Genomic DNA, 14256 nt, shown 5'->3' with positions numbered 1-14256 from the left:
AATAAAATAAATAAACACAATAGGATATTTTTCCTGTCCTTCTGCTTTTGGAGTCTCTCTTCTTGGCATTGAATTCAATTCAACTCATTTTATTTTAAATAGCCCAAAATCGCAAATTACAACTTTGCCTCAGAGTGCTTTACAGTCTGTAAAAATGCGACATCCTCCGTCCCGAAACCCTCACATTGGCACAGAAAAAACTGAAAACCCTTCCATGGAGAAAAAACGGAAGAAACCTTAGGGAGAACGTCAGAGGAGGGTCCCTCTCTCGGGATGGACAGACTACAATGGATGTCATGTGTACAGAATGAACAATGTAAAAGATGTACAATACATTCAATTCCTATAACAGAAATTATTCAAATAATTGTGAGTCGCCAGCCAGGTGTACGGCAGAACCACTGCAGGGACAACCACCATCAGAACCATCCACCATTTCTGTTGAAACATAAGCAGCCTTACACTAATAACCACAACAACGTCGGTGGTTTGCACAAACACTGTCATAACCTGTGTGTCCGATGCTGCAGCCGTTTGGTGCTCAGCACTCCACGAGCAATAAGAGGAGGAGGGAGGGGCAGGGCTGGTAAGCACGTAAAATAAAGACGAAAAGAATCAAAATCTGCGTCATTCGCGTTAGGACATGGAGTCACGCGTCTGCAGCTTAATGTGGCTGAAAGACAAACAAAACCGCAGCAACAACGCTACACCCTCGGTTTAATACTTGTTGTTTAGTACGGTTGTGGAGTACGTGTCGGCTGGTGAGCGCATGCTCTCCTGTGTACGCGCACGTGCCTGTGTGCGCGCGTTCGTCGGGGCAGTAGTGCGGTGCGCTGCAAAAAAACTTGCAGAATTTAATAATGGAGGGGAAACACTGACTAGCTAGCTACAGCACTAGCTATCTTTTAGCGGCTGCGAGGACGGAGTCATCAGAGTAGTGTAGATAAAGTTCAGGCACCAAAATCAAGCACCAGGTACCGGTCGTACAGTGACTAATTTAATTGTTATTGTAACCAAAGTCTTTTTTTTTATAGCATTGCTGTCACGGAATGACCAGGAGACCGACAGGAGGTAGTAGAATCAAGTTTATTTGTCAATAATCCAATAGAGAGCGAAGGAGTTTAACCCGAAGTCTAAGTGTTGTGATACCAACAAGACTAGACAAGGAGTGAGTGTGTCAGTACAGTTTATAAAGGTGGTGACTGATGAGGTGTGACAACGTGCAAGTGCGTGTGATTAGTACTGAGTCGATAGTGAACGGCTGAGAGGAGTGGGTGATGGGGAATGTGAATGAGTGGGAGGAGTGAGTGCTGGTGAAGGTGGGACCCTGACAGTACCCCCTCCTCCCAAGGCGGCTCCCGACAGCTGAGAAGTGGGACATGCACGGCGACGAGGTCTGCCCCTACACCTAGGGGCAGGACGATCAGGGTGGTCAGCATGGAACTGGGCAGGGAGATCAGGGTCCCGTATGTTATCACGTGGTTCCCACGACTGCTCCTCTGGACCGTAGTCCTCCCAGTCGACCAGGTTACTCGAGACGCGGACCTCGCCGCCGTGAGTCCAGGATGGTGCGGACTCGATAGGTAGCCTCCTCGTTGACGGGAACGGGAGGAGGAAGTACCATGGTGTCAGGGTCTGTGGGAGGAGGAGAGATCGGGTCAGTGAAGGGTTTCAGAAGCGAGACATGGAATAATGGCGAGATCTTATAGTGAGGGGGAAGGTTTAGCCTGTAGGTGACGTCGTTCAACTGCTTCTGTATTGTGATGTACCGAGGACTCAGCCCACGGCAAGGCAGGCGGATGTCCCGAGTAGAAAGCCACACTTTCTGGCCAGGTTAATACAGCGGGGTTTCGGACCGATGCCGGTCTGTTTGTATCTTGTGCTTGCACACTGCCTGTTGGAGCTGTAGACCAGTAGTTGACGGCTGGCACCTCTGAGGGTTCGCCCGACCAGGGGAAGAGAGGTGGTTGATATTCCAGCATGCTCTGAAACGGTGTGAGTCCCGTATTGGCCTGACAAAGGGAGTTCTGGGCACATTGTGCCCAGGTGGAAGTATGTCCGCAGATGACGTCAGATTTCTTGGATCTTCCGTTCCGTTTGTCCATTAGTCTGAGGATGATATCCTGAAGACAGACTGACTAACCCAGAGGAGCCTGAAGAAAGCTTTCCAAACCCTGGAGATGAACTGCTCCAGGGCTCCTGGGGGTTTAATCGTTTTGCCTCTCTGATGTACTCCAGATTGCGATGGTCAGTGATCACTTCAAACTTGTGATTGGCTCCCTCCAACCAATGCCTTCATTCTTCGAGGGTCAGTTTTATGGCCAAGAGTTTTCGGTTTCCGATGTCATAGTTCTGTTCCGCCGAGGAAAGCTTCTTTGAGAAGAAGGCACAAGGATGGAGTCGAAGGGGCATCCCCTGCAGCTGAAAAAGCACCGCTACTACCCCAGTGGAGGACGCGTCAACCTCAACAACAAAGGGTAGGTCTGGCCTGGGATGAGTCAGGATGGGAGCGGTCACAAAGGCCTCCTTAAAGTGTGAAAAGGCGGTGATGGCATCCTGATACCGGGACAGGGATTTGGGCTGCCCCACGAGGGCTGAGGTTAGAGGAGCGCTGATGAGACTGTAATGAATGAACCGTCTATAGAAGTTGGCGAATCCCAGAAACCGCTGGAGGTCCTTGACCGTAGATGGAAGAGGCCAGTTTCGGATGGTGTCCACCTTCTTCTGATCCATATGGACTCTGTGTTGGTCAATCACGTATCCCAAGAACTGCACAGAGGGGGTGTGAAACTCTCACTTCTCCTGTTTCAGGTACAGTTTGTTCTCAGAGTTTCTCCAGAACCAGGCAGAGGTGTCGTCGATGCTCGGATAGGGAGGAAGAGTAGACGGGAATGTCGTGTTACGTCCCGGTAGCTAGGGGTAGACGGACATAAACATAAAACCAGTTGGAATTGGTATTTGTAAAATAATATTTATTGTTAATTGGGTAGAACTGAACAGAGCTTACAAAAAGAGAATAGGTCCAACGGGTGCTGTGGATCTCAAAAACCGAATACAACCAAAAGAGATCCTCAAAAAGATTATCCTTGTCTAAGAAACAGACAAAAACAGACAAAAAAGTCCTCACTAACTAATTATTTAATAACCGAAGGTACAATACTCACAGCACCCCTGAACCTAATGGGACTAGACAACAAAATTATGTTAAGTGCAACAGGTGGTATCAGTATTTCTGACTCTTGTTCCTAGGCCCGCTTTCTCACCCTCCAACCTGCTCTTCCACAATCTGGTCTGTCAGCCGCCCTCAGCTGCGATCAGACAGGCCTTTTGAGCTGGCGGGACCTGGCGATGGCGATCCTCCGATTGGCCGGGACTGCTGGGCGGGTCTTCTCGATCTTCCAATCATGAGTGGGGGATGTCACAGCCTGCTTTGCATATCTTTAAACTACCCACTTGAGGTTGCCGACGGCAGCCGTAACAGTCGTCTATGTAGACCACTACGAATCGGTTGAGGAACTCCCGTAGGATCTCGTTCATGAATCCCTGGAACACCGCTGGCGCGTTGGATAATCCGAAAGGCATGACCCTGTACTCATAATGTCATGAGGGTATGATGAAGCCTGTCTTCCGTTCATCTCCTCGACGAATGCGGACCAGATTGTATGCGCTGCGTAAATCCAACTTCGTAAAGACACAGGCTCCCCATAGCCGTTCCAGGGCCGCCGGAACCAGCGGAAGGGGATATCTGGACTTAACTGTTTGGGAATTGAGGGATCGGTAGTCAATGCATGGTCTCAAACCCCAGTCTTTCTTGGCCACAAAAAAGAAGCTGGAGGCGGCAGGAGACATGGATGGGCGGATGAACTGCTGCTGAAGAGCCTCCTTCACTTACTCCTCCATGGCTTTCTGTTCAGGTATTGAGAGGGGATAGACACGGCCTATAGGGAAAATGGCTCTGGGTTGCAGGTCGATCGCGCAGTCCCAAGGTCAGTAAGGAGGTAACCTCGTTGCCAATGGTTCGCTGAATACGTCCTCGTAGTCCTTGTATTCCACGAGGAGGGTCACTTAGGATTGGACGTCGGGACTTTTGATGGAAGTGGAACAGACGGCTAGACCTTGGTATCCCTACCAAGGTCTATCCCTAGTGGATGAAGAAGGAAGGGTAGACTGGGGAATCCTCTGAAGCGGTGTGATACACGAATGGGAACAGTCCTCACCTCATCGAAGGATTTCTCCAGTTGTCAGTTGACGGTGGGTTGATGCTGCATTAGCCACGGCCGGCCCAAGATGAGCTCAGCAGTGGAGTCCTCCTGTACCATGAAGGTGATTTCTTCTGAGTGTAAACTGCCTATGCGGAGTGTAAGTGTGGAGGAGAGGTGGCGAATCTGTCCCTTACCCAGCGGTTTCCCTTGGATGGTGTGGACTCTCAATTCTTGCTGGCTCCACCGTGTGCGGACCCCCAACGTTTGTAAGAGTGGAGTGGAGATGACGTTCCCTGCCGAGCCTGAGTCGATGAGATTGTGCGCTGTGACACAGATACATGCAGTCAACAATTGAACGGGAGTACGGGTCAGAGTAGCAACTTTAGGAGGGAGTTGAATGGAACTCACCGCTGTGTTCTGGGGACGGAAAGGGCAGTCTCTGAGTAAGTGTTACAGACAGAGCCTGAGTCGTATGTGGCGTTGATGCTCAGCCGGTGACAGGTGGGTAGCATCAAGGAACTCACAGACGACATTCCTTGGCAAAGCTGGTAAAGTTTTCATTGAGATCTTCCGCCACCTGCCCGAAAACCTCCTTGAAGTGCTGAATAAAGGTCGGACGTCACTAATTGGGAGTTCGAATTCCGACTGGGCCCACTGGAGAGCACGGCCCGACAGCAGGGAGATTACAAAAGCCACTCGGGCCGAGTCGTTGTTAAAGGGATGGGCTTGTATCTGAAAATACAGGGAAACTTGGAGCAGAAAGCCGCTGCAATCCTCCGCCTCTCACGCGCAAATGACAACACTCTCTCAACCAATCAACGCTCTGTACCCTCTCCACCCTTTAGTACCAAACAACTGTGCCAGGTACCCCAACGGAAGGGTACCCAAAAAGTGGTACGGTGCGGTTTGAATTTTTGGTACTATTCTCAACTTTTGGCAGTGGAGACACAAATAAAAGGGTACCGACCCTTACCATACGGTACTGTACCGCTCGGTGGAAACGCGCCATTAGTGCTGCACCTCTAAAAAGCCAGAGTAAAAAAATGTCATGTTAAACAATTTAATATTTGATCCTCACCCTCTTGTCACAGCGTGGGATCACATTGTTAGAGGCAGATCAGTGCCAACTTTACTTATTTGGCTTATTTTCTGTAACTATTAATGGTATCAAAGCATGGCACAATTAACAGGCCAACTTGCTAACTAATAGATGGTCTGTATTGCACTGCGCTCTTTTGGCAAACGGCATGTTTTTATATGCTGGGGAGATGCCGAAACTGTGAATAAAGGCACTATTTGCCGTACTGTCAGAAGTGTGTGTGACACAGCTTATAGAGATTTGTGGATTTGATTGTAAAACATATTTTCACATTGTGAATAAGGGTTTGAAATTAGTCTTTAGGGTAAATTTCCCGAAGAACATTAACTCCCTCTGCTCGCTTTTAAGGCAAAGTAGATCTTTTTTAATTCACGCATTCAGTCGGTCTGCGATTGTTTGCCAGGCTTTTTCTCTCTGTTTAATTACATCAGCTGTGTTTCCTTTTTTGCATATTATATGCTTTACCTTCTCATACGTTTCCATGATTAGTTGCTGCTCAGCGGGTCAAAAATATGCTGCGCGCGTCTTCTCCATTTCTGCATCAGTAAATCTGTGATCCATAGCGTGGTCTATTTAAGAAAGCCGTGAACGCGCACTTATCCTAGCTGTGTACACCTGGATTGACATAGCTCCACTTTCTCATCCTGGCTCGGCAAACGTGCAACCGATTGAGAGGATCACACTAAGTCAGGCTGCGCTTTGGCTGCAGTACATATGCATTGGTCCTCCTGCAGGCGGCGCTGTCATTCTGCCAGAGAGAGACAGCCCCTTCCCATTGCTGACCGGTGACGGGGTGGGAGCAGGAGCGATTCCGTATTACGTGCCGCAGCAGATAAACTCTGCAGGTGGTCGCGGAGAGACTCCAAGCTGTTGTTGTGGCGGGCGGTCATCGTCTGCATGACCTTTGGCATAAGGTTAAGCTGCTGTTCATGGCGTTGTAACACGCTGGTCGGAGTCGGAGGGTCTGGCTCGGGACGTGCCTAGTCGGCTGGGTTCATGTTTCTGGCAAGATTGTACTGTAACAGTTACTGGTACCGGTGCACGATGGAACCCAAAAGAACGACTCAGAAAACAATGGGGGAGACTGGTAGATTTAATCAACAGTTCAGGCAAAGTCAAAACCGGGAGATCTGTCAGTAGGCAAACAAATCCAGAGGGGCAGGCAGGGAATCCATGGATGAGAACAGGCAGGGTCAAAACCAAGGTGGCAATCAGGGAGGCTAACATATCCGAAAAGGAGCATGCATGGAATCCGGGGTCGAAAGCCAGGCGAGTTCAGAACAGAGGCAACTAGGAAAACGCTGGCAAAACACACAAGACAATCTGGCAACGAACAGATGCGGGGAACGGGGTGCAGCTGCCCCGCTGAGCGAAGCGAGTGGGCACTCAGAGAAGGTCCGCCGGTCCCGGTGCGTTTTTCGTAACAAACGGAAATAAATTAAATATAAATAAAACATAGCAAAAGACCGATCCATTGACAGGGTTCATAATAGGAGAACACATATTTTCTGCTGTATATTGGGGGACTCACGAACCCCCCAAAGAATGCGTGGTTACGCCCTTGGAAAATACCAAAAAACAGAAAATACAATACAAACTCTTTAGTTTAAGGATGGTGTAGAGGGCCGAGATTCACTACCATTGTGATCAAGGAATAATCTATCGATGAGTGGAGAGGAACCCAGCGAGGACCCTGATTAGCATTGGAATATTAATGCCCCACTAATAGAAAGCCACAGTAAATTAGTCATATTAAACAACTTAATGTCTGATTAGAGCCAGATTAGTGATGACTTTATTTGGCTTATTTTCTGTAACCTCTCTATACTATTAAAGCATGGCACAATTAACAAGCTAACTTGCTAACTATTAGACTGCCGTAGAGTAATAAAGGCACATGAGCAACTCTTCAGGCTCAGAGGGGTGAGTCAGGAAAGGAGACGATGTGAGTCTTTCAAATAATTCACTTTATCTTTATATTTTCTTAGTAATCGGAGCAGGTCAGCTGAGAAGCAAGTTAAATGTTTGCATGAGTGCAAAAGGTTTTTAAGACTGACAAGTAGTTGTTGACCTCATTAGACACAAAATCAGAGGAGGATTTATAAGCCACTCATATCCAAACATTTAAAGCTCAACAGGGCTTCATCATCACAAGCAGGACCGTAGATGACTTAGAACCGACACACCCAAGAGGACAACATCATCTGCTGCACTGAGGACAGAAAAGGCTTCACAGCTTTTACAATGAATTTATTCAACTCTGCTCTCGGGAAAAACATCACTTTTGTGCGTCCTGCTTATTTCATAATAAGCGGTTTCTCTGGCATAATTAATAACAAGTATTACTATGTCTTCCTCTGTTTTGTTTATATTGTTTCAGTGCTTGGAAATACAGTTGTTATTGTGGTAATATACTTGGATCATAATCTGAGAACTCCTAAATATGTTGCAGTTTTTAATTTAGCATTTGTAGACTTGTTGGGTAGCTCTGCTCTGGTGCCGAAGCTACTTGACATCTTTCTGTTTAACCATCGCTACATCTCCTACAACAACTGCTTGACTTTCCTTTTTTTCAGCTTCACCTTCCTTTCCATGCAGGTTTTTAATCTGGTTGCACTCTCCTATGACAGATTAATTGCCATCATGCACCCTCTGCATTATCAAGTGAAGGTGACACACGGGTTCATGCTTTCTTTGATTGCCTCTTTCTGGCTGCTTGCTATAATTGCTATTCTCGTTGCAGTTGGTCTTCTTACCAGACTTTCCTTCTGCAGGTCTATTGTCATCAACAGTTACTTCTGTGACCATGGCCAGATATACAGGCTGGCCTGCAATGACAACACACCCAGCTATATCCTTGCTAAGTTTTTAATAGCTCTATTTTTTATGTTTCCACTCTTATTCATTGTGTTAAGTTATGTATGTATTGGTTATGCTTTGTCTAAAGTGGCCACGTCTCAGGAAAGATACAAGGCCTTTAAAACCTGCACAGCTCATCTCTCACTAGTGACAATCCATTTCATCCCATTGTTAGTAACATTTACTATGAGTTCAGGAATACATCCAAATACCAGGATCATTAACCTTTCTCTGGCCTCTGTTTTTCCCCCCATGCTAAACCCAATAATTTATGTTCTGCAGACACAAGAAATCAAAGTAACAGTGAAAAAGCTTTTTAAAGTCAAGAGTTAAATCCAACATGAAAGTGAAGAAAATTATCATGAAATGACTGACAACCATTGTTTTGGGGATTGTTTACATTTTTGGTTTAGTGTTGAGGATTGTGATTTCATACATTAAAATAATATTTATGATAATAACAATAACAACTTTTCCGTGGAGACTTTGTGGTGATTTAAGCGTTTTATTGATTTTACTATTTCCAATATACGTGTGGTCTGTTTTTTTTTCGTGTGGTCTGTTTTTTTTTCTGTACGTCAGTTGAACTGTTTTTCTGATGACACTTTAAAGTTACTACTTTGTTTACTATGAAACAGACAAGACAACATGTGCAGGGTCACAAATGCAAGAGCACACAAGCACAAATAAAAAACTTTAAATGACATTTTTTAGGATGACTGGCTTGAAATAGGTCATCAGCTGATGACCTATTTCATGTTCACTGTACATTAAAACATTTATATAATTTTCAACACATTCAAAAAGCCGATTTTTCATTTAATTTCTTTTAAGGGACAATGGATATCTCATATTAATAAATCACAGCATCTGGTTTTCTTGTCTGCTTCTCTTTTCTGAACCTACTGTAAATTGTTATGAAATAATTTTCTTTTAGTTCAGCTTCTTGTGTTATACTTATAGAATAAACATTGTATTAGAACAGGATGGTTAAAGTGTCATCCGTTCTTCGTCTACTGTAGCCAATCTGACCCTTTGTAGCAGGCTGACTTTCTCCGATTAGATCAGCTCAAAGCAAGTCATACACAGATGACACAAGAGTGACGGTTTTGCAGTAACAACCCTCAGATTGTATGTTTCAAGCCACCAGTGTTCCAAGTGTTCCTGTCTTTTATTGCCAGGCCTTTTTCTTTGCGTGTTAAGTCCGCTTGTGCTACTTTTTGGTTTGTTTAACTAGTTAACTTTTAGTCTTTGAAGATCCCACACCTTTGTAGTTTCATTCCTCTGCACCTAAAGTCTCAGTCCTAATCCCTTACACCGGCACGTTGGGGCACTGGCCGGACAGCTACAAATGCGCCCGCCGAACGCCTTTGGCTGTTGGACAAAGCGTCCGTGAGTCAGAAGTTGTTAACCGCGTGGAGCGACGACTAGAATGAAGCATTGTGAACTTTAGCTTTCACATTATCAAGGGATTCAGTCTTTTCGGACAACTTTTGAGAGAGATCTGATTAACCTGCGAGGAGCAGGGTATAAAGGACATTTAACTTCCTGTTGATACTGTGGCGCTGTGACTTGGATCATATGGATGTCAACAGGTTAAGAATGTCACGAGTCATATGAGAAATATGTAATGTAAATGTATGGCCGGGTTTAAACCACAATTGTGGTATTTTGTCGAAGCACCATGCTCACATATGTTTAGGGATGCAATGTCGACATATGCTCCAAACATGCTGTCAGTTGTCATTTCAGCACGCGCCAAAGGCAACCCACCACCACCCCTGACCATGGATGGGTATTGTTTGGGTTTTTTCCAATACCGATGCTAAACGGGTACTTTTAAAACAACACCGGTGCCTAAACAGACACTTAAAAAAGAAAAGAAAAACACAAAATGATTGAAACTAAAAAGAAACCTTTTTTTTAATGCCATGCCAATTAACAAGCTAACTTGCTAACTAGCAGACTGCTGTACACTGAAAAAAAGTAAATCTTCGTGTCATTGGCTTAAAGTGAATTTGTACTTAGGTCGAAGTGAAAATTGTAATTTTTGGTTCACACCAGGGTTTTTCAGTTTGCCTGAAACTAAAACATACGCCCCTCAGAGTAAATGAACAGCAATACTTTTACCTAAAGTGTATCTTTTTACTTTAAACCAGAGATTTATGTCACGTGACTAAATTACATCACCAAATCCTCCTTTATTTTGCCCGTCGTATTTACTAAGCTGCGTTGTGAAGCTGAACACCTTCTGCAGGACTACAAAACGTCCTTCGATAAGGTAAGTTCAATTTTTTGTTGTTTTCTGAGAAATGTGTGTTTTCCTATGGAAGCCCATTTCCGCCGCTAAAAAAAATGAAAGATTTGAAAGTCGAAATTATGACTATGATTAAGATATTCGCATGCGCAGGCTGGTTGTTGACGTCACTACGGTCACAGAGAGGTGGGGTTCGTGGTTTTACAACGTCTCGCTGATGAGCTATTGAACGAACCGGGAAGCCTGTGAATATCTTGCCACCTTTACCGAACTGTAAAAGTTTCGGACACTTGCACCCACTCACTCCACACCTCTAAACAAACAAGGAGGGACGTCTGACGTAGAGGCTTTTAGCGGAGTCTAAATTATCTTCGGTATTTCAGAGTCCTTGATAAATCAACTTATTGGGAGATAAAATACGTTCTGAGTGGTATTTATTGTGTAGCAGTCGTGATTAGTGACGATTGAGAAGTCCTGAAGAGAGTTATGTTATTGAACCAGTGTTGCCAACTCAGGATCAGCGGTGGCTCTGCGCATGCGACTTTCAGTCTGGAGTGACGTGTGTCTCCTCTGTGCTCTGACTGCAGCTGGACTTCTGTGAGACGCGCTGTGAGAAGCCTAGTTAAACGTGAAACAATTACGTGCTTCCACGTCAGACACCGCAAAAGTCTCCAATAAAACCAGATAAGGTCGCTGAATTTGTCACTAGTCGTTTTGACAAAAAGTCGCCAAGAGGTTTTGGAAAGTCGATGAACCAAACTACGAAGGAGCCTGCGCAAGTCTATACATTATCTCGTAATTTCGACTTTAACTTTCTTTCTTAATTTTCATATTTCCATATATTGAAGTGCTGAGTGATAAGAATTCATATTGATTCTTGTCAGGATAATGCAGTATAATACAATACCACCAGTGTATCTAAGGCTTAAGCCTAGTTTATGCTTCTGCGTTTTCAGAGCGACGCAGACGCAAGACCCCCATGCGTGTCCCTTGCGTGCCTTTTCACACCTCCTTGCGTGCCTTTTCACACCTCCTTGCGTGTGTCGACACATTTTTCTAGGCAAGCGACACAAGCCTCCCGCAGCGCACAAGGTTGCGATTGGTCTGCTAACTACATCCTTTACGGATTCTCACATTTCCGCTTTCATAGCGCAATACCGCCATTATTGAAACAAAGAATGTTTACGAGAGAACGGATCAGATTTAAGAACTTTTGTCGGAAGAAATGCGTATATATGACCGCTTATACAGGCCGTCATTGGCGGGTTGTATAAGCGAGTTGGATTCATGGAGGGAGATCGCTGCAAACGCCTGTTTGCCAGTCAAGAGGTGCACAAAGTTGGAGGAAAATACGGCACAAATGTGTCCGCGATGAAAAGCAGTGGCGATGTACGGGGCAATAAAGTCTATGATAAATAAATAAACAAACCAATGACTTCCACAAAGTCTTGCTCTGCAAAGTCTTGCTCTGCAACACACGCAAGACTTTTCGAACCATGAATTGAAACGAGTGCGTCAACGCAACGACGCAGAAGCATGCGCCAGCCTTTAGGCAATGAATTTGTCTGTAGTGCTCACGGACAAAACTAGCTAGTTAGCATTACAACATCCGTCAGACCAATTCCCTACAAAATACAGCTAACTACATCTGGTCACACACCTACAGTCATGTTAACACATTACGGGACATTTACACGCATTTACCTTCGATATTAACCCAAGTGAAAGACATAAAACAACTTTAGCATACCTGTGGATTAATATGGAGAGAGGACACACGTTAGCGTCATGCTCAAGCCAGAGCTAGTTTTATTCTGAGCTGCGCATGAGCGGAGCCTGTAGCTACGTTCTCTCCAATGTATCCACAGCAGCACCACAGCGCCCTCTACTGACGTGATCATATAATATCTTAATATAACGTCTTAAAGAGTGCATCATTTATTAACAAGGAAAAAAAGGGGGGGTGGGGGGGGGGTGTTTTAATAACAACTAACGTGTAGCATTTCCAACCTACAACATATACTTGCTAATGTAGTAAGTAAATGTAATCAATAATTTAAGTTTTAAGTTCAAAAGTTCACATTTTTAAATCTAGTGGAAAATAATTAGCTGTATGAACATTTAGTGACAGGTTTTCTTCACATATCTTTTAAAATGTTTATAATGTATATATTCTAAAATCTATCCTGTCCCTGCATCTATGCCAAGTGCCCGTGTGCCTGCAAGACTTGGAATGCACTTTTAAGCCACTTGTTAAGATGTCATCAGCCCTCCAGACATACTGAACTGACTACACTTAAATTCATCATAAGGGTTGTTCAGTGAGTGACTTAAAGCCTGGAAAACTGCAGTTAGAAAAGGGAAATGCTGTGTATAGATCAAACAAGACGATGTTGACTCTCAGTTCAAATACAAAGTCATACTTGATCATTATCACATCAATAATAATTTAAAAAAGAAGCAATTTTGTTCATTTTCATGTTTGAAGATATACTGCACATTATCTATTGCGAGAGGGGTTTTATCTGGTTAGCTCAAACTAGAGCGGAGAGGTCTGACAAAACATTTTTTCAGATCATGTCTATGAACTCAATGTAGCAGGACGCTGGTTTTGCACAGGTGGATTGTTATTTGCAACACTGCATCAGTTAGACTGTGCAGAAGCAGTACACTACATTAACCAGTATACTTCCCAGTAGTAGCTGAAAGCCTCTATAAACCTCGGTTATTGTAACTCCAAGAATCTATTTGTATATTGTACAGTGTTTGCACTGTAGAGCCTTCTGAAAAGGGAGTGTGAATCTGAAAAGGGAGTGTCTGCTGAAGTGCATCATTCTGTACCTCGGGGAAGACGAGTAAACCTGAAGGTCTTTTGAAGAGAATTTTCCTGTCTTTATTTCTATTATGTAAACAAGATCAAACATTGACTATGACAAAATGTTTTCAGTTTCATCTTCTATGGACATTCGACTTTTCTATCACAGAAAATACAGTTTGTTGTGAAATTTTATTTGAAATAAAGCAAAATATAGAATTGTATTGGACTACTGTCTTTGCATGTCAGAAGAACATTTATAAATTAAGGTATAATTATACATTTTAGTTTGTACTGAATGAGAAATCTAACTTGATGAAACCTGATAACTTTGCCTTTAACAAAATTATAAATTTTAGTTTGTACTGAATGAGAAATCTAACTTGATGAAACCTAATAAATTTTCCTGTAACAAAATTATAAATTTTAGTTTGTACTGAATGAGAAATCTAACTTGATGAAACCTGATAACTTTGCCTTTAACAAAATTATAAATTTTAGTTTGTACTGAATGAGAAATCTAACTTGATGAAACCTAATCAATTTTCCTGTAACAAACTTATAAATTTTAGTTTGTACTGAATGAGAAATCTAACTTGATGAAACCTAATACATTTTCCTGTAACAAAATTATAAATTTCGGTTTGTACTGAATGAGAAATCTAACTTGATGAAACCTGATAAATTTGCCTGTAACAAAATTATAAATTTTAGTTTGTACTGTATGGGAAATTTGACTTGATGAAAGCTGATAAATTTGCCAGAACAAAATTATAAAACTTAGTTTGCATTGAATGAGAAATTTAACTTGATGAAAGCTGATATATTTGCCTGTAACAAAATAAGGGCATTTTAACTACACTAAAGTAAAAACCTTGACTTTGATGGAATATTAAATGCTAGGTTTTTCCAAAATGAAAAAATCAAGTGGTAACAAGTGGTAAGCTAAAATGGTGTACGGTTGTATCTTTTTACTTTGTATAAAAGTACATTTTTATCTTGGGTAAAATAAATATTTATTATT

At 43.4% G+C, this 14256-nt stretch overlaps 1 protein-coding gene and 1 long non-coding RNA gene across 2 annotated transcripts; one reads left to right on the top strand and one right to left on the bottom strand.

The window, feature by feature from the left end:
* Positions 1 to 1072: 1072 nt before the first annotated feature.
* LOC144410428 (uncharacterized) lies at positions 1073 to 4806 on the bottom strand. The gene is made up of 3 exons (XR_013468476.1): positions 4611 to 4806; positions 4397 to 4525; positions 1073 to 1635 (listed from the first exon to the last, which is right to left on the bottom strand). It is a non-coding gene; the product is annotated as an uncharacterized LOC144410428 (long non-coding RNA).
* Positions 4807 to 6365: 1559 nt separating this feature from the next.
* LOC120821290 (olfactory receptor 1E16-like) lies at positions 6366 to 8592 on the top strand. The gene has a single exon (XM_040179677.2). It carries the CDS (start codon positions 7546 to 7548, stop codon positions 8491 to 8493), a length of 948 nt encoding a protein of 315 aa, XP_040035611.1. The 5' UTR covers positions 6366 to 7545; the 3' UTR covers positions 8494 to 8592.
* The last annotated feature ends 5664 nt before the right edge of the window (positions 8593 to 14256 follow it).

This window comes from Gasterosteus aculeatus, chromosome 7 (assembly GCF_964276395.1).
Source record: "Gasterosteus aculeatus chromosome 7, fGasAcu3.hap1.1, whole genome shotgun sequence".
Lineage (NCBI taxonomy): Eukaryota > Metazoa > Chordata > Actinopteri > Perciformes > Gasterosteidae > Gasterosteus > Gasterosteus aculeatus.
Note: the sequence above shows the minus strand (reverse complement) of the source record. Positions and strands in the feature narration are given on the sequence as shown.